Source organism: Xenopus laevis, chromosome 5L, assembly GCF_017654675.1.
Source record: "Xenopus laevis strain J_2021 chromosome 5L, Xenopus_laevis_v10.1, whole genome shotgun sequence".
Taxonomy (NCBI): domain Eukaryota; kingdom Metazoa; phylum Chordata; class Amphibia; order Anura; family Pipidae; genus Xenopus; species Xenopus laevis.
Genome location: NC_054379.1, coordinates 156685721 through 156705249, shown reverse-complemented (window position 1 = coordinate 156705249; position 19529 = coordinate 156685721). Strand labels below are relative to the sequence as shown.

The 19529-nt window shown below is 41.8% G+C and overlaps 2 protein-coding genes across 4 annotated transcripts in view; one reads left to right on the top strand and one right to left on the bottom strand.

Moving 5' to 3' along the window:
* Nucleotides 1-19529, bottom strand: part of LOC108717206 (kelch-like protein 29) — a 653541-nt gene that overhangs the window by 202968 nt on the left and 431044 nt on the right. The window lies entirely within an intron of this gene.
* Nucleotides 2935-4488, top strand: LOC121393848 (palmitoyltransferase ZDHHC20-A-like). Its single transcript, XM_041563577.1, has one exon. It carries the CDS (start codon nucleotides 3015-3017, stop codon nucleotides 3969-3971), a length of 957 nt encoding a protein of 318 aa, XP_041419511.1. The 5' UTR covers nucleotides 2935-3014; the 3' UTR covers nucleotides 3972-4488.

Below are 19529 nucleotides of genomic sequence, written 5' to 3'. Positions count from 1 at the left end.
CCCGTCCCTAAAATTTCACCGCCCTAGACTCAGGCCTATGTGTCCTCGCCACAAATCCGGGCCTGTTCTGGATAACAGATCCCATACCTGTACCTTGTCCTTGATCCCAACTAAGATATAATTATCATTACTTGAGACAAAACCAGCCTATTGGGTTTATTAAAGGTTTACATGATTTTCTAGTAGGCAGGGTATGGAGGTATGAAGATCCAAATTACGGAATGACTCCGAAAAATCACAGGTCCTAAGCATTCTGGATAACAGGTCCCATAACTGAACAGGGGTATTGCTTTAAGGATCAGAGATGGAGCTGATTGGGGCATAATTGGGGGGCAGGGGAATAACAAATAGGTTGGTTGAATGTACTTGGCAAAACATTTTTAATACCAGTCATAGGAAGTATTTTACCCACTAGGCAACCCTGTCTATATGGGAAGAATTATCCAGAAGGCCAGGATTTGTGAATACTCTGTAATACAAACAACCAGATCAACATTATTGATAGTAAAAAGCTCTAACTCATGGCCACAATGTTATTTTCCACCACACTGGAGGGCTTAATGGGCTTCACTAATTCCCTGCTTGTTGGAGCTCATCAGTGTGAAATAGGTAAAATGATCTCTACTCCGAAACCTAAATTAGCGAGAATTCTAAAAGAGGAGAAGAAGCTCTGAGGGTTTGTTTACTACCACAATGGAGTGTTAACTCCCAAAAAGCATTGCTTTGTAATCGATGAATATCAAGAGTAAGGAAAACATGAAGGGGATCTACGGCTTGCAGGATTTGGGGATTAAATTTATCCAGCCTATCAGTTATCAGTTATGGTATCATCCATCGTCCCACTCAACCCTGCACCCCCATCATTAGATACTCCATACTACTATTTACACTCCAACTCTAGGGCTGGGGGACCCAGTTTGAATACCACACAATAAAAACAGGATGAGCACATTAATGATGAACTTGACATTTTATCAAATTTACATCAAGTCTGGAAGTGAGATTTTTTCAAAGAACTCCACCATCAATGAAAGGTAATGGGACAGAAATAGAACAGACATCAATGGAATATAAACAGAACCTTCCTCTATGGTCAGAGCGACACGAGACACTTCAGTGAAAAGCAAAATAACGTCACAGGGAGGCTAAAGAGAAAGCGCGGAGCTTGGATTCGCTTGTATATAACTGTTTACTCTGGATGAGCGATGAGAACTAAGCAAGAAGGTTATTGTATTGTGGCAATGCTCACTGTGCAGTAAACTTCTTAGTGTAGAGATAAAATTAGATCCACTCCACAGTATGAATAACCTTTCTCATCCCCCCCTGCAGCTTTGCCTTCAGTAAATGTGTCTTTGATCATTCAGAAGGTTTTGTAAATGTATTTATGGCATACTGCTATTATGCTTAATGCACGCTATTTATGTACAATGGAGTGTAATAAAAGGGGCAATGTTTGCAGTAGGTCTTGTAACCCATAGCAACCAGGTGGCAGCAGAGGTGGTGCCTATAGTAGCAGTGGGATAATAGTCTCTGGGAAGGGAGTGTGACTGTGGGATAGCAGGTATAGTAGGGAGAGATGGTGCCTATAGTAACAGTGGGATAATAGTCTCTGGGAAGGGAGTGTGACTGTGGGATAGCAGGTATAGTAGGGAGAGATGGTGCCTATAGTAACAGTGGATAATAGTCTCTGGGAAGGGAGTGTGACTGTGGGATAGCAGGTATAGTAGGGAGAGATGGTGCCTATAGTAACAGTGGATAATAGTCTCTGGGAAGGGAGTGTGACTGTGGGATAGCAGGTATAGTAGGGAGAGATGGTGTCTATAGTAACAGTGGATAATAGTCTCTGGGAAGGGAGTGTGACTGTGGGATAGCAGGTATAGTAGGAGAGATGGTGCCTATAGTAACAGTGGATAATAGTCTCTGGGAAGGGAGTGTGACTGTGGGATAGCAGGTATAGTAGGGAGAGATGGTGCCTATAGTAACAGTGGGATAATAGTCTCTGGGAAGGGAGTGTGACTGTGGGATAGCAGGTATAGTAGGGAGAGATGGTGCCTATAGTAACAGTGGGATAATAGTCTCTGGGAAGGGAGTGTGACTGTGGGATAGCAGGTATAGTAGGGAGAGATGGTGCCTATAGTAACAGTGGATAATAGTCTCTGGGGCTGTGGGAAACCTTTCGGTCGATTTTAGGTAATGATTTCCCACGTAGAAAATCTGAAAATAAGGGGTTGAATCCAACACAAAACTAGTGCTGCTACATCAACCGTGAGATTCTGCGTTGCAGAAAAACATAATAATATTCTAGTGACAGTAATATTTCTTTTTTGTAGCCGGCTGTCTCTTTGTTTGTATACACAGTGACTAGGGGTTGTGGGAGCCCCAATATTTCTGATAAATGATATTAATCATTAGAGTTGAAGCAAACACCTTTATTTTAGTGAATCTTTATTCCTCTCAACCCTGAATAAAAATAATATTTACTGATTTCACTAAAACTTGGGAGTTTACAGATTCCATTCATTCAATAGATCCTGTAGCACCAAGGAAGTCATGTTGTACCATAATCTCTATACTGGGCACTGGGCAGAGTTGTTTGAACTTTAATATTTCCTTAAACATAGTGACTGTTTTTCTGCCATAATAATTACTATTGATTTTTGATTCAGTAAAACAGTTGACAGGTTTAAATATGGAGAGGTGAGTTGCACTGCAGGCATGGTGGGAGTGGCATTACAGTTGGTTGCTATGGTTACATTGTTTACGTCTGCAAGGTTGTTGATCTGCAGATCATTTGCATGTAGCTTCCTATTGGCTGAGAATACTATAGTGATGTCATACAGAGGAGAATACAGAGTGCATTGTGATGTCATAAAGAGGAGAGTTGTTTACTGATGTTACTCATTCACTTGCTTTGTCATAAGACCTACGAGCGCTGGTGGTGACACATCAGAGACTCAGTCTTATCGCTTTTTGGATTTTTTCTTACTTTTTATCGATATTTCAAAACTATAATTATGTCAAATGAAGAGAAAGATACTAAGATAACAATTAATGAAAAAGAAGAAGAGGAATATCAGCGTTCCTGCATGAGGAAGATCTCCCGAATCGTGGTTCTACTTTTGATTGGACTCCTTGCTACCTGCTATTATATATTTGTGGTGGAGCTGTGCATATTCACTGTACAGTTATTAGAGGCAAAGGTGACTTTCCTGGTGATTTTCCACCTTTTGTTCCTCCTGTGCGTGTGGTGTTATCTCCGAACTGTTATGATGCCTCCCGTTGTCCCTCCTGAAAAATTCCGCCCATCGGAGGCTGACAAGCAGCTGTACCTGAGTGATGAGAGGCCACAAGTGCTGCAGGAGATCCTCATTCGTATGGCTAAAGACTTGCATATTAAGAAGGCTGTAAGGTACTGTACCACATGCCATGTGATAAAGCCAGACAGGTGCCACCATTGCCCAGTGTGTAACGTCTGTATACTGAAACTGGATCATCACTGCGGATTTCTAAACAACTGTGTGGGATTCTCCAACTACAAGTTCTTCCTCCTCGCTGTGATGTATGGAGTGCTATTGTGCATATTCACTAGCGCAGTGTCGCTTTATTGCTCCATACTATTCTGGACTCATCAGCTGCCCAACAGCCCATCCAAAGTCCCTATCATTGTGCTGTTCAGCCTGACCACGTTCTTCGCTATAATGCTATTCCGACTTTTCCTTGATCATTTCGAACTGGCTCTAAGGAATATAACTGATCGGGAGGACACTGATAACACAGAGGAGTTTAATCCCTATAACTTGGGCTTCAGCAAGAATCTGAGAGAAGTGTTTGGCAATGAAAAGAAATATTGGTTCCTCCCGATCTTCAGCAGCTTAGGAGATGGCTTCTCATTCCCAATGGGTGAGGCCACAATGGACATAGAGAAAAATGCTGCTAATGTTCCCAAACCTGTTAGTGAGAACCAGAACTGAAAATCCCAGAATTGACAGTTGTCACAGGAAAGACTACGAGGAGGAATTTGCAAAGGGAACTCTGATTATTATACAATTAATTCTGAGGAGGAAGACATGATTCAGACATGGATGCTGCCTGCCATTAATCCAACGAGATCCAACAGCCTTTTCGGCAAGATTGTTCCTGGGAATAATTATTTGCAACTTTCCTACTGTTCCTGAAGATTCGTCTCTGTCCTACCCCAACCAAGAGCAGAGGAGACTGGGACTGGGACCACCTACAACAGATGAATTTGAATACTTCAAATATAACTTGAATTGATAATTTTAATAAAAAAACTTTAAAAAATGTAAACTGTATTGTCTCTCCTCTATTTTATTCCTTTCAAGGTAGCCAGAAGCTAGAATACTATAAAATACCCTTTTTGTTCTGGGGACAAGGGACAAGTTGTATGTATGTCAGAAGACAAGAGGCTTCTAATTGTCTACAAAATTAAAAATCTTTAAAGTGATACTGACTGGGATAGCAGGTATAGTAGGGAGAGATGGTGCCTATAGTAACAGTGGATAATAGTCTCTGGGAAGGGAGTGTGACTGTGGGATAGCAGGTATAGTAGGGAGAGATGGTGCCTATAGTAACAGTGGATAATAGTCTCTGGGAAGGGAGTGTGACTGTGGGATAGCAGGTATAGTAAGGAGAGATGGTGCCTATAGTAACAGTGGATAATAGTCACTGGGAAGGGAGTGTGACTGTGGGATAGCAGGTATAGTAGGGAGAGATGGTGCCTATAGTAACAGTGGATAATAGTCTCTGGGAAGGGAGTGTGACTGTGGGATAGCAGGTATAGTAGGGAGAGATGGTGCCTATAGTAACAGTGGATAATAGTCTCTGGGAAGGGAGTGTGACTGTGGGATAGCAGGTATAGTAGGGAGAGATGGTGCCTATAGTAACAGTGGATAATAGTCTCTGGGAAGGGAGTGTGACTGTGGGATAGCAGGTATAGTATGGAGAGATGGTGCCTATAGTAACAGTGGGGATAATAGTCTCTGGGAAGGGAGTGTGACTGTGGGATAGCAGGTATAGTAGGGAGAGATGGTGCCTATAGTAACAGTGGGATAATAGTCTCTGGGAAGGGAGTGTGACTGTGGGATAGCAGGTATAGTAGGGAGAGATGTGTCTATAGTAACAGTGGGATAATAGTCTCTGGGAAGGGAGTGTGACTGTGGGATAGCAGGTATAGTAGGGAGAGATGGTTCCTGACGTGTATAATCCTTATTTACCTTAATCTGCCTCTTACATATTGTAGCAGAAGAGTATGTAACACAATAACTAATTGATTTAGCAATGAGCAGAGATGTTGTGCCGTGTAGTAATAGGTATGCGCTGTGCCTATAATTGTGTAGCATTAATAATTCCAATGATACAGTGATTTCTGTTCCCCGCAAGGCTTACTTACCCCCTAGCCCTGTTACTCATGTGAATGAGCGATGGGGGTCTGGTATCAGCGTGAAGCTGATTTCTGCCCTTTAATTACTTCTAATCTGCTAATTAATATTTAATACATTTCTGTAGTTTGCCAGGTAATCAAGTAATTGCAAATTCAAGGAGACCACAAACATAGTCTCCCCTATCCCTCTAATGAATATGGATATTAGCAGAGAAACATATGGACTTTGTTGAAAAATTAGGTTAATTGGTTCAGGTAGGGCCTTGCGTCCATGAGAACTTGTGTGTTGCTTCCATGGCTCGTCTCGTTCTCTCTGGATCTGCCAATAAATCATATTCTCATGTCCCTGTCATTATTATTTGCCTCCATCTATAGGTTTAATGATGAATTGAAAAAAAGGAAAAAATACTCAAATGCGCATTCTGCACTGATTTACATTCGTTCCTTTAGTTGGAAAAAAAAATACGAGGGCAATGGGCAACCAATCACAGGTTCGTTTTTAAACGACAGACCAGTAATGTTAGCTGCTAGTTGGCTGGTATGGGCACACCTACAGCATCATTTTTGGACATGCCCCTATACTAAGAGGCATATTTACTAAAATTCAAATTTCTATTTTTTTTTTCAAAAATCTCTAAAAATTCATTTTTTTTAAAAAATGTCTCTAATACGCAAAACATTTAAGACATATCAAGTGTAAAAGCAGTTGAGGTCCCATAGAAGTCAATCTGTGCTGAACCTACTGGACCTTTTTTTTTTTTTTTAAAGCCATTTAGACTTTTAGGGGTTTTGCTAGTATTTGTCCGAAAAACTCAAATTTATTAAGGTTTTCGTATTTCTATTTGGATCATTCACAAGTTTTTCATTTAAATTTGTACTTTTATATGCAGATCTTTTAATAAATTACATGACATTTGTGGTTTTAGAGAAAATTTATTTGTGGTTTGAAAAACAGCTAAACCACTAAAATGAGACCTCCCAGTGTTATTTTGTTGGAACAGCTCCCCAAAGTTTGCCCATAGTTCCCACCTATGGCCGTTTTTTTGAAGGGCTGTCTGGGCCAAAACTGCCTGCCTGGTTTTCCAAATTAGGAAAGCCGGACAGGATTCCCTGAGATTGATGCAGCGACCAGCCAACTGCCGATTGCCACGTCATAGCCAAGTCCGGACTGAGAATTAAAATAGGCCCTGGTATTTCAGGTATACAAAGGCCCACTCAGCCCACACAAAGGCCCAAACAGCCCCCACCAGCCCACTAAATACTGACTCTCTATGGCACATTATAGCAGCCCCTCTGGCATTTGCCAGAACCCACAGATTGCCAGTCCGGGCCTGGTCATAGAGCCACCCCCCGGCATCACATCCCATACCCGCCCCATTACGTCATAGCCCCATTTCCGGCTACTTTACGGCCCCGCCTCCAAGCCCAGAGTTAGTCAGGAGGAAAGGTGGACACCCTACTCACACCATAAAACAGGGTACAATTCAGCAGGAACCACCTGTAAAGGGATAACATAAACCCAAGCCAGCACAGGAATCCCCTTGTTGAGGGTTTGTGTAATAATAAGAGAAAAACGACTGCCAGTCTCACATCTAAGTAATGTCACAGTCCCACTAACAGACATCTGCCGCTCTGCTCATCCAAGGCGGGTGCTACAATACGAGGGTGGAAGACGTTTTTATTACAGATTACAGAAGGCTGGGGGTGGTTAATAACCGGTCACACAGCAACCTGTCTATTTCCCAGTCTCTGGGAGTGTGTGTAAAGAATCCGGCTCCTTACAGGAACCCCGCTGGTCTGCCACCTCTGTTTCCTTGGCGACTTTGCTACCTTTACAAAATCCAAATTATAGTTTACCCTCCTGTTACTTGTCTGTAAGACACATTGTAAATGATGTGTTATGTCATTGTAATGACGCCCCTCACTGTGCCCTACATGCGAAATACTGATCCCAAGCTGCAAGGGATCTATTGGATGTCAAAGACCGTCATTATCTGCTGAACTTTGTATATATGGCACCTACTTCACCCCTTAAACTCTTTTTATTATTTTATCTTATCTTTCAAAGCCATCTTATTATGAATAAGGTGAATAAGGTTCTGATTATACAAGGGCCTATGAATTGTTTGCGTCATTTCTCTGTGCATGTGTTAAGCAAAAGCAGTTTGGTTCCTTTAAAATGTTATCTCCATCTATTAAAAGACCCGCTCCGGTCCCAACGTCACAATAAGAGTGTGGCAGGGGCAGCCACAAGTCTATGAATTTAGTTCCGGAAGTAAAAAAGTCGTGGGCAGCGAGAGCGGGAGAAAAGTTCGACCTAAAGATTTTGTGCGTGGCGATTGGATGAGCTGGAGGGAAAGTTCAAACCTTAGCTATCCAATCCCTAAGCAGCTCATCCAGAACTTAAAGGGGTGGTTAAACTTTAAAGTAATTTTTAGTATGTTATAGAATTGACAATTCTAAGCAACTTTGTTATTGGTCTTCATTATTTATTTATTTTTTTAGAGGGTTTTTTTTAGTTATTTGCCTTTTTCTTTGGATTCTTCTCAGCTTTCCAATGTCAGAAGCAGAGACCCCCTTGAATGAGATTAAAGTAGTGGCCCTGAACTCTCAGCACACTCTTTTTTTAATATTAAAATAAAAAAAGGCAGGAATTGATCCAATTCCAATTTAACAAGAGGAGCGGTCTCGATGGCCGAGGTCAAATGGTCTTCTATTTGCTGTCGGATTCCATCTCCTTGCTGGAGTAGTACTCGCCTGTCTCAGATAAATCTCTGGCTGCTCCTCATGAAATTTGTATATAGACAGAAAACTAATTGATCTCATAAAAAAGGAAATAAAATCATTATTTCAAGCAACGGCACCGGATCAACTACATCTACTTCCCAGATGAAGAATTCATGTGTTCATGGCTTGTTATCTCTTTGTGTGTGTGCGAGTGTGTGTGTGCGAGTGTGTGTGTGCGAGTGTGTGTGTGCGAGTGTGCGAGTGTGTGTGTGCGAGTGTGTGTGTGCGAGTGTGTGTGTGCGAGTGTGTGCGAGTGTGTGTGCGAGTGTGTGTGCGAGTGTGTGTGTGCGAGTGTGTGTGTGTGAGTGTGTGTGTGCGCGAGTGTGTGTGTGCGCGAGTGTGTGTGTGTGAGTGTGTGTTCCAGCGAGCGTGCGCCGCGTGTGAGAGGGTGAGAATTCAGAGCACTGCCTTTTATTCTGCATTTCTATTCCTATTCAAGATCTGTGTGTTGCTTCTCAGATCAGACATGGGGTTGGAAGGTAGAGCTGGGGAAACATAAAAGGGACAAGTTGCAAAAGGAACGCCGGCTTCTATCGGCTGAAAAGGGAACAAAGAGCCTGCGGAGTGTTAAGTGCTCTAAAGAGCTTATTAAACAGCAGCTTTGTGCTAAGCGAGCATGCACTGTGCCCAGGGACTATAGTGGATTCCATTCTCTTTTTGACAAGGCCCCGGGCCCAGCAGGAACCCTCTGACCATGAATCCCACTATCCAAAATATTATTCCATCCTCCTCTACCTGCCTGCTTTGTTCTCCTATACACCTTTAATTGCATTCTCTCTGCCACCTGCCTCTCATTCTATACCTCCCGTTGTCTCATCTTCTCTCCCTTCCCTCTCTCCTCCTTTTTCTCATTTCTCTGTTTTTTTCACTTTCTTTGTATTCTTTTTGTTATTTAGATCAGTAGTTGTCGTTTTTTTTTTTTTCAAGCCCACCTTGGAGGTGTAACCTTGTCAAAATATAAGAAAACACAGTTGCACCAACCTTTCAGCCATAATTTCCAGAATAAGACACTTCATTCTCATCACTATGACTGACCTTTAAGCTGGGCTGTTAGATGTGTCTAGGAGAGCAAATAGATGTACACCGCAAATCTCAACTCATGTCTTCAGTCTGAGCCCCCCTGTCACTGCTCCTGCCCCACAGTTTGGGAACCACTGAAGCAGATCATAAATAATCTTGGCTGCTCTTGTCTGGTCAGTTTCCCGGGCCAAAGCTGTAAACAAAAGGGCAATGCAGGATCTCCATGGCACAATGACATAAATCAAGGATGTCCAAGATCCTACAGATGCAATCATACTACTCCCAGCTGTAGGAAGGTAGGGATATAGGGAGTAAAGATGTCCATACACCTAAAGATCTGCTCTGGCAAGGTGACTAGAGCAACTTTACAATATATGGCCACCTATGTACTAGGCCATATAGAGCTGATCCAATCGTTTGACCTTCAGGCCAATGATCAGTTCATAGCAAAGACCAATGAAGACCGTCCAGAGAAGACTGCACCAATCGTCCTTGACCCAATGGAATTTTCAAACCTGCTTGGTAGACATATGGCCCAAACACAGGCAATTGAGCTGTCGACTGAAGGGGATGAATTGGCTTGAATCTGCCTGATTATGACCAGCTTTAATTACCCTATATTGTTAAATGAATGGATAGAAGAAGTCAAGAAAGCCATGACAGATGCATATACTGGAACACCAAGAGATTAAGTGATTTGTCAGGGGTCACAAGAGTTGCCATGGTCTCTAGCATGAGACTCCTCATCAAAGGCTTGTAAAGTTGCTCTCTGTGGCTGGTAGAGATCCATTACAGTGAGAAACATGCACACGACCTTTGCTGCAAGAATAAGCCACAGAACACAGCAATGCGATGAACCAAGACAGACTTTTATTGAACAGCAGGTTACAGACGGGGGCTGTGGTTACTGTCTCAAAGTGGATCAATTACACAGTCAACACTGTTTTCAAGAACATTCTCGTATCCTCTCACGCACTCAGCGTTTCTCTCATGAAGTCTCCAGGCCCCCTCTCATGTGGATATGCACAAGCCCAGTGCCATTTGTCGTTAAGAGAGGAGGGCCCCCTGTATAAAACTTTCTCCGGCTTCTCTGCGGTGTCCGACATACAGTGCCCAAGCTTCTGCCAAGCTGTCTCACTACAGCTCCTTCAAGGTTTTACATTTAGTTATTAAGGGCAACTAAGCTGGTAAAAGGTATGGGAAATCTTAGCTATGAGGAAAGACTGGCCAAATTGGGGATGTTCACGCTGGAGAAGAGGAGCTTAAGGGGTGATATGATAACTATGTATAAATATATAAGGGGATCATATAATAATCTCTTTAATGATTTATTTACCAGTAGGTCTTTCCAGCTGACACGAGGTCAACCATTCCGATTAGAAGAAAAGAGGTTCCGGCTAAATATTGGGAAGGGGTTTGTTACAGTGAGAGCTGTGAAGATGTGGAATTGTCTCCCTGAATCAGTGGTACAGGCTGATACATTAGATAGGTATAAGAAGGGGTTGGATGGTGTTTAGCAAGTGAGGGAATACAGGGATATGGGAGATAGCTCATAGTACAAGTTGATCCAGGGACTGGTCCCATTGCATCTTGGAGTCAGGAAGGAATTTTTTCCCCACTGAGGCAAATTGGAGAGGCTTCAGATGGGGTTTTTGCCTTTGTCTGGATCAACTGGCAGTTAGGCAGATTAAAATAGAGTTAAAAGGTTGAACTTGATGGACGTGTGTCTTTTTTTTCAACCCAACTTACTATGTTATGACAATTGTAATGAAGTGCAACTCCCAGTAAAAATAGCTTTTAGCAGAACTATAGAAGTCTGATCCCTTTTCTGATTCTATATCTATAACTCTTTCTATCTCTTTCCTCATATCATCTTGAAACAGGAGACTGAATCTAAGGGCAAATAATGAACTTTTCTTTGTTGGTGTTTTGATTCGGACAATATTTCCAAGCGAGCACACCCCGCAGCTGCCTCATAAAATAGCATGTACAAAAATTTTCTAATAATGTTTTCAGCTTGGAATAAAATATTTTTTTTTCGCTTTTATATTTATTTCCCTTCTGGTCTTTCTACTTGAGCGTGAGTTTTCCTCCTTTTTTTTTTTTAAAAGTTTGGTTGTGCCTTTGTTTTGCTCAAGTTGGATTCCCCAAACAGCTGAACAAAGTCTCGAGGAAGGGAAGGAGGACACTAGATTCCGGCATCTGTCAAAACTGCGTGTAATGAGGTAGAGCGCGTTTTGTGCGACTGTTTCGTCCCTCTCGGTTTGCAAATGTAATCAGAGCACGCGTTCAGTGTTCCTGTAACTGGCAGGCATGCCTCACCAGAGACTCGCTGACATATTTCTCAAGAATCTGCTCCAACCCATTAGCTCTTGTACACATTACGCCTGCCTCTCTCTCCCCAAAACACATTCACATACACAGTAAATACGTTGTGGCGCTGGCTGAAGTATTACAAAGCAGCCATGTTTGCTTTCATTCCACAAACAAAAGGGGTCACTGAAGCAAATACGATTAAGAAAGAGTAAAAACCAGGAACGACTTGTAGTTAACGACTATCTCTCTCATTTCCACTAGTGTCGGTTTTTGACATTGTGGCGGATTTTCCTGGATGTTAAAGTTGACCAACTGCACAGAAATATTTCAATTATCTTATGGCTAGAAGTGAGTGCTTGGTGGCTGATCTCACTCTATGCATTATAGTTACTGCCAAGGTTTGCCGAAAACTTAATGACATTGTTTTTCAAAATAGAGGCTACTACAGCGGCCTTATACCTTTATATGGGGACAGAACCCCTCAGTGACTTCTAAAATCCTTATCATTTACAGTAGGGGGTACATTATCCCTTATAATACATGAGTGATACTCAGAGTTCCCTGTATAACTCAGCCTGCAGTCTTGTGTCTTTATATGGTCACAGAACAACCCCTCAGTGACTTCTAATATCCTTATCATTTACAGTAGGGGGTACATTATCCCTTATAATACATGAGTGATACTCAGAGTTCCCTGTATAACTCAGCCTGCAGCCTTGTGTCTTTATATGGTCACAGAACAACCCCTCAGTGACTTCTAATATCCTTATCATTTACAGTAGGGGGTACATTATCCCTTATAATACATGAGTGATACTCAGAGTTCCCTGTATAACTCAGCCTGCAGTCTTGTGTCTTTATATGGTCACAGAACCCCTCAGTGACTTCTAATATCCTTATCATTTACAGTAGGGGGTACATTATCCCTTATAATACATGAGTGATACTCAGAGTTCCCTGTATAACTCAGCCTGCAGTCTTGTGTCTTTATATACACGTATGATCATGGGGACATTTTATTATGGATACACGGATGTCGTTCAGGATTCCCAGGACTTGGAATTTGGTTCAGCTCTGGGCACAAATTTCTATCACACTTTGAAAATACAAATTCAGATTTGGCTCAGTATTCAGCCAAAGTTTTGTGGAAGTTTCAGTATTTTATTGGATTAAAAAATTATGGACTATGGATTCCCAAATTCAAATATCCATATATTAAATACAGGGGAGGTGCTTTATTACAAGTGTAAGCGCAGCCCTATATTGTCTAGGGACACTATTTCATACAGGCTTAAAAAGGACAGTTACCAGTTACCATACTAAGGAGGCTTTGCCCTAAACTCCTGTAGCTGAAAAATATTAGAAATTGATACCATATATCTACATAATACACAAAAGCCATGAATATCTTGTAAATTATAGCCTTATAAACGGTGAGTTCTGATGTCATCAGCTATAAACGGTGAGTTCTGATGTCATTTCTGTCACATGACTCACTGAAATTTGTGTATTATAATAAATAAAGTTCCCCCAGTTGCAAAATATGAGGATATTAAAAGTCCTTCAGCCTCGTGTTTTATATGGTCATGAAACTCCTCGGTAACTTATAATATCCTTATAATTTAAAAAGGGGGTACTTTATTCACTATATAATACACAAAAGCCATGAATATCCTGTAAATTATATCCTTATAAATGGTGAGTTCTGATGTCATCAGTTATAAACGGTGAGTTCTGATGTCATTTCAGTCACATGACTCACTGAAACTTGTGTATTATAATAAATAAAGTACCCCCAGTTGTAAAATATGAGGATATTAGAAGTTAGCTCGGAGTTAGCTTCGGCCTCGTGCTTTTATATGGTCATGAAACTCCTCGGTAACTTATAATATCCTTATATTTTACAAGTGGGGGTACTTTATTCACTATATATATTCATAGTCACACCTTGCTCAGCTGCTTTACATAAATTAGGCTCAGCTGCTGGTTTCTGCTTGTTGGAATGGGCTGAACTGGAGAGGCATCTAGCGAGGCCAAATATAATAAGTTTAGTTCCCAGATGTGCCAGGCTGTGCTTGTGAGATAATGTTTCTCAGGCCCGTAGGAAGCCGACTGATTAATGATCCCCTCTATCAATTACCCACGCTGACACAGAAAGTCAATGTCCTCTCCCTTACATACTGATAAACAAACATTAGAGCCCACTAATGTGCCCAGACACACCATAAAGAAGATTTACAGGATAGTTAGAGAAAGACTAATAAGCAGAATGGTATTTACAGATAGAAATGGAAGGATTAACCTGAATACATCGCCAGGCTTGTACAAACAATGGAATTATGGGAAGGTCGGAATCATAAAAGTAAATGTTGGCCCTCAAGCTATGAACAACATCCAGCAAAACCCAAGCCGCATCTATATAAAGGTATGAGATCTATTATCCTAAATGCTTGGCATCTCGGATTTTCCATCGCTACGATTGCCATGCCTTAGAGCTAATGAAAAAGCATGTAAATATTTTAAAAACACAGGATGCCCAATAATGACTATATGGTAGTTCTGGGTAATATGTTTCTAGATAATAGAACCATCTCTGTAATTGCCTTGCTGTGGGCTTCATCTGGATTCTGCAGCAAAACAATCCCATGGTGCATTTAGATACTCAGCAGTGATTGAATTAGGGTTGTCACCTTCGTTGGTGGCAGTGTCATCCATGGGAGAGGGGATTTGGGTGGGTTCATGCAGTTACAGTGATTTTTAAGGGGGTTGGTGGTGGGTTGGTTAGGTTCAGGCACGGGTTGACTATTTGTCAACCCACAGATATTGGACAAATAAGAAGTCCCAGGCAACCCAAAGGAAAAAGTGGTGTTTGTTACAAAGCCAGATAGGTGCCAATTGTAGGTTTCACTCTTAAAAAAGCTAAAAACTCAGGAAATGCCATCAGAAAGTTGGACAACCACATTCTGCAATCAGCAGTCTGTTGTGACGATACTGAAATAAATAGGAATGGAGTGCCCTCACCTTGCCTAAACACTAAACAATCAATATGATCATGCTGGTCCCCCTACAGCCAATAAATCCACTGGCTCTGGTGGGAAAAGTCTATAAAAAAGGGTTAGATAATCTATTTAAATTCTGATTATGAAACAGAACCAGTTCACAGAAGATATGACCTACACAGGACACCGTAATGATTCCTGCCAATACCTATAGAGCTCAGGCAAGGAGAATCTCTGACTACCTCCCGGCTTCTATACGTACTGTGATTAACGAATGCATGCATTTTTTATAAGTCAGGCTTATTAAGATTTCTCCTCGGTATTGATCAGTGCCACACAGTTTGCTGCTGTTCCAGAAAGAAACAAATAAATCACAGATAAGAGTAACAAGAGAGAATACAGGGCTAGCTTCCAGCTTATCTAAGAACATGCACCGGTGGGACGGGAACTGTGAGCTCTTTCTATAGGATAGTTCAGCATAAAGGTTGATTGCACTGAGGGTGTTGTACAACATGATGGAGTAAATCGAGGGCCGTAGGCCTGGGTGTGAAATCTAGAGCTGACAGACTCTCCATCACTGATGCCTTTCCATCCATGCCACACTATTGTCTATCTATCCATACCACCCAAGCTGTATGTACAGTACCCTTGTACTGGTCCCTCTCCATGCAATAATAATCTAATCTTTATAACTATGAAGCCTCTTAGAGCCTTATGCAGCGATGGACTTTTTTGGTTCAAGCCTCTTTTGGAGGGCTTGCTGTATCAGCCATAGTTCCAACAAGGACATCAAATAAGCGTTCCCCCTGTATATGACCTTCATGCTAAACCTCCAGGATTATAGACATTCTCCTCATATAACAACATAATTAGATTATAGCTTGAGCCCCTAAACCACTCATCTAGGCCCCCCCAATGGAGTAGTAACAGTTCCCTAAGCATGTAGTTGTAGTCATAGCTCTAAACTTCAAGGGCAGTGATCCCCAACCAATGACTTGCGAGCAACATGTTGCTCACCAACGCCTTGGATGTTGCTCCCAGTGGCCTCAGAGCAGGAGCTTATTTTTGAATTCCTGGCTTGGAGGCAGTAGCATTCCTAGAGGGGCCCTGGTGCATGACACGCAGCCGGGCCCCGCCCCCTCCGTACGGCCGAATTCAGTGGCGTGCGGCGCTTCCGGAGGCAAGTTTTGGTTGCATAAAAACCAGGTCTACTACCAAACAGAGACTCCTGTAGTCTGCCTGTCCACATAGGGGCTACCAAAAGGCCAATCACTGCACTTCTTTTTGCTCCACCCAGGGTAATTTTTTATGCTTGCGTTGCTCCTCAACTTTTTTTACATCTGAATGTGACTCAAGGATAAAAAAAGTTGGAGACCCCTGTTCTTGGGTCTCCAGAACTCTTTCTTGGTAAATGTTCCCCCACAACATCCGAAGGGATAGTTTTACCTGATAGTATAAAGTGGCAAATAATGTGGGTTGTTTAGGTATAATGGAAGGGGATAAGGGCTAAAAATGCCTAAAAATGCATCCATGTTTGAATATAGAATATTGGGAGATATATTATTCATATATCACTTGATAGGTTCTTTGGACTTATGAATTAGAATCTGGACATTAAGGGGGTTATTTATCAAAGGTCAAATTTCAAATTTCAAAGTTATGTGAATTTTTTTTTAACTCTAATAAATTCGAATGTACTCACAACTCAAATGGGAGGTAGTTTATGAAAAAACTTGAATGTTTAATATTCGTTCGAATAGGAACGACCCGAAAATTCTAATAGAATTCAAATCGAATTTGAATCAAGTTTTCCTCCCAAAAAAAAAAACTTGAATGTCAGGAAGGCAATTAACATCTTCAAATGGTTCAATTGACCTCTGCCATTGACTTCTTCATGAACTCCGCAGGTTTTAGGTAGCGAATAATCAAATTAGAACTGTATCCAGGGTCGAGGTGTGATAAATCTCACAATCAAATTCAAATTCGAGTTGGTGGTTATAAATTAGAATTTGTGAGTTTTGACCAAAATTTTAATTTTAATTTACCATTCTAACCATAGTAAATCTGTCCCTAGTTGTTGAACTGAGAGCATTAGACCTAAACCCTATTATTCCAGGGGAGTCCAATGTGACCATGCAGTGCATCCAGTCAACCAACCAGAATAAGATGTTTAAGAGAAGCATCAGTGTCTGTAAAATTTCCTCATTGAGAAACATACCCTGCAATTGGTTTGCCCCAACTGTCCTAGTTTTGGTATGATGGTGCTGAATCATGGACCAGAAATGGAGGTGGGGTATTTAATGGAAATCCAGCATGATTCCGGGGTTTGGCTGGGTGCACTTCATTGACTTGTTGGTGTGACTCACTGCTCTTCCTTAGGTCATATACAGGAAAAAACGGGCAATTATACATTTAATAAATACTTTTCAAAGCAAGAAGAAGAAAAAACAACAAGAACAACTTATTTCATCTAATTTAAATGTATTTTTTTAGGAATTGGCATGTAGGTATGCTGACACAGACTAAAATTAGAAAACCTCTATACTTTAGATGCGCTAGCTCCTCGGGTATGGTTTGAAAAGATATTGGCTGATCTCATCCCAAGTTGAATTTATCTGTAATTGCTGTTCTCCAGGAAATCAATTTAATCTGCCGCTCCTCCTGAGCACTCGGTGCCCCCTATCCTGACGCACCGGGAAGTCTTCCGCTGACGTTCCTTCTGCAAGTGGCTCTCTCATCTTTAACCCTCTGGCTTAAACCTGGAGATGGTCACCTTAGATTGCAGCCTGTACAGCACGCGCAGTAAATAGAATGTGGCAATCATTTATGTTATTTATGGGTGAATGAAGCGATGTGATGTGGGAAAGTGGCTCTCGGAATTTCTGTCTGTTAATCAACGGCCCCCGTGTACCTATTAGCAGACAGCAAATTCCGAGAACCACTTCAATGTACATTGTAGGACCACCGTTAATAGAATAGAGAGGGGTACAAAATTAATTTTATAGGCCCAACATTCCATGCTAAAGATCTTTCCTCCCAATCCATGTATCCACCCTTAGAAAATAGGAATTAATTTTGTTTCAAACAAACAAGAACATCCCATTCAAAGTGTTGTGTTACACATTTACTATTTGGCTGTATACGATGCCTAAGGCTGTCAATGGATCAGTGGTAGAACTGTAGGCTGGAATTTAGATAATGGGACACCCAACCATTAGTTTGCCCCAGGCCCTTACAATAGTCTCAGAGTGATGTCACAAGCTGGAGGTGAGCCAACAACAGATATTCTGTCTGGACTTTAGTATCTACAGCAGCTTAGAAATTATTGGTGGGACATACAGTAACTTGACCATAAAATAAGCAACAATAAGACTTTCAGTGACTTGGTCATTTCGATCTTGCCAGTAGACTGTCCAGCAACTACATGGTGATTCTAAGACATGAGACATTTGAAGGGGTAAAACAGAATAAGAAAGGCCACATGTAAGAACCCACTATGGCCGCCGGGCAGGATGATGTCTCAGAAAGTGTGGCAATTAAAACTTGGGAGAAAGTAAGAAAAGAGGTTCTATGTTTGCTACTGGTCTAGTTACTCACAGCAACCAATCAACATTTAGCATGGGCCACTCAATCTTTAAATACAAATATCTCATACTGTGGGATACTGGATTTTATTACCAACATGTACCACGGCTCAAAGGTGACTAGACATTGAGGGATTGGGGTGTGACATAAAGGGGATAGGGATTGGGTGGATCATGGGTGGGGAGTGGGTGGATCAGGGGTGGGGATTGGGTGGATCAGGGGTGGAGATTGGGTTGATCATGGGTGGGGATTGGGTGGATCATGAGTGGGGATTGGGTGGATCATGGGTGGGGATTGTGTGGATCAGGGGTGGGGATTGTGTGGATCAGGGGTGGGGATTGAGTGGATCAGGAGTGGGGACTTAACAGATGAAGGATAGCACTGAATGAATAGGGGGAATGCATTATGGGTGGACAAGGATGGAAGAATGGGGGAGACTAGACGTATGCAACCCTAACCATACAACACTGTGGCTGTTGCATTGCTGCATGTACCAGTGCCAGTGGCTACAGTGCCAAAGCCGTATGATATTATGGATTGTGCTTGATGAGATCTGTCTCTCTCTGTAACTTATTAAATTGCCTCTACTTTAAAAGTCAGCAGAACCTTTCTTACATTCATTATCAGCTCAGTAGGCGCCGGTGGGAACATCACATCTCTTCCCAAAGATACTTCTTCACCGCCGGCACAATAAAGGACTCATTTACATGCGAAAAGATTGCCATGAAAGCCTCACATTTTGCGTTACGTCATTTTTTGCTTTCTTTCTTTTTTAACATAATAACTTTCCATTGAGTGTGGGACTCTTTTAATGTGAGATTCTATAGCGCACACTTTCATATGAGCCGGCGTAAGAGAGAAAAAAAAAAATCCCACAATGAAAGACCCTTTGAAAGGAAACAGATAATAAACCGAATACCGAGAGCCATTATTTACATTGACGGGCATACAATTTTTTTGCTCTCTTGTTATATATATATATATATATTTCCTTTGTTTTAAGTCCCTCTCCTTTACAGCGAAGTGGTTTAATCATTGTTTCTTCCTTTCATCAGGATTTGCAACATCCGCTAACAAATTTTTTTTGTGATTGTGTGGAGCGCGGGGCTCGGGGAGGCTGCAGTTCGTTATGGAACCCTACGGTTCCTCTGCTCTCGGCTTGGTGCGTGCGCTTAATCCTCATTATTTTCTCCGGAAAGCAGAGGGGAGATTTTAAATTGTCTGAGCGTTGGAATTGCTGAAGTCAGAGCCGAGTTCCTCTGTGGACAGACGCACTAAATCATTTCTGAAGGTTTTAAACATAAACTGTGAAATTAGGCTCACACCAGGCTGTCGTCCAATTACACGAGGAACCTAGTGGCGCTACTTTACCCCTTAACAAAGCGAATCCATGGCCTCAGCGCTGGGCCTGCAAGCAGCAA

Excerpts from the sequence above, each read along its gene's own strand:
- LOC121393848 (XM_041563577.1), top strand. The coding sequence starts at position 3,015 with ATGTCAAATGAAGAGAAAGATACTAAGATAACAATTAATGAAAAAGAA.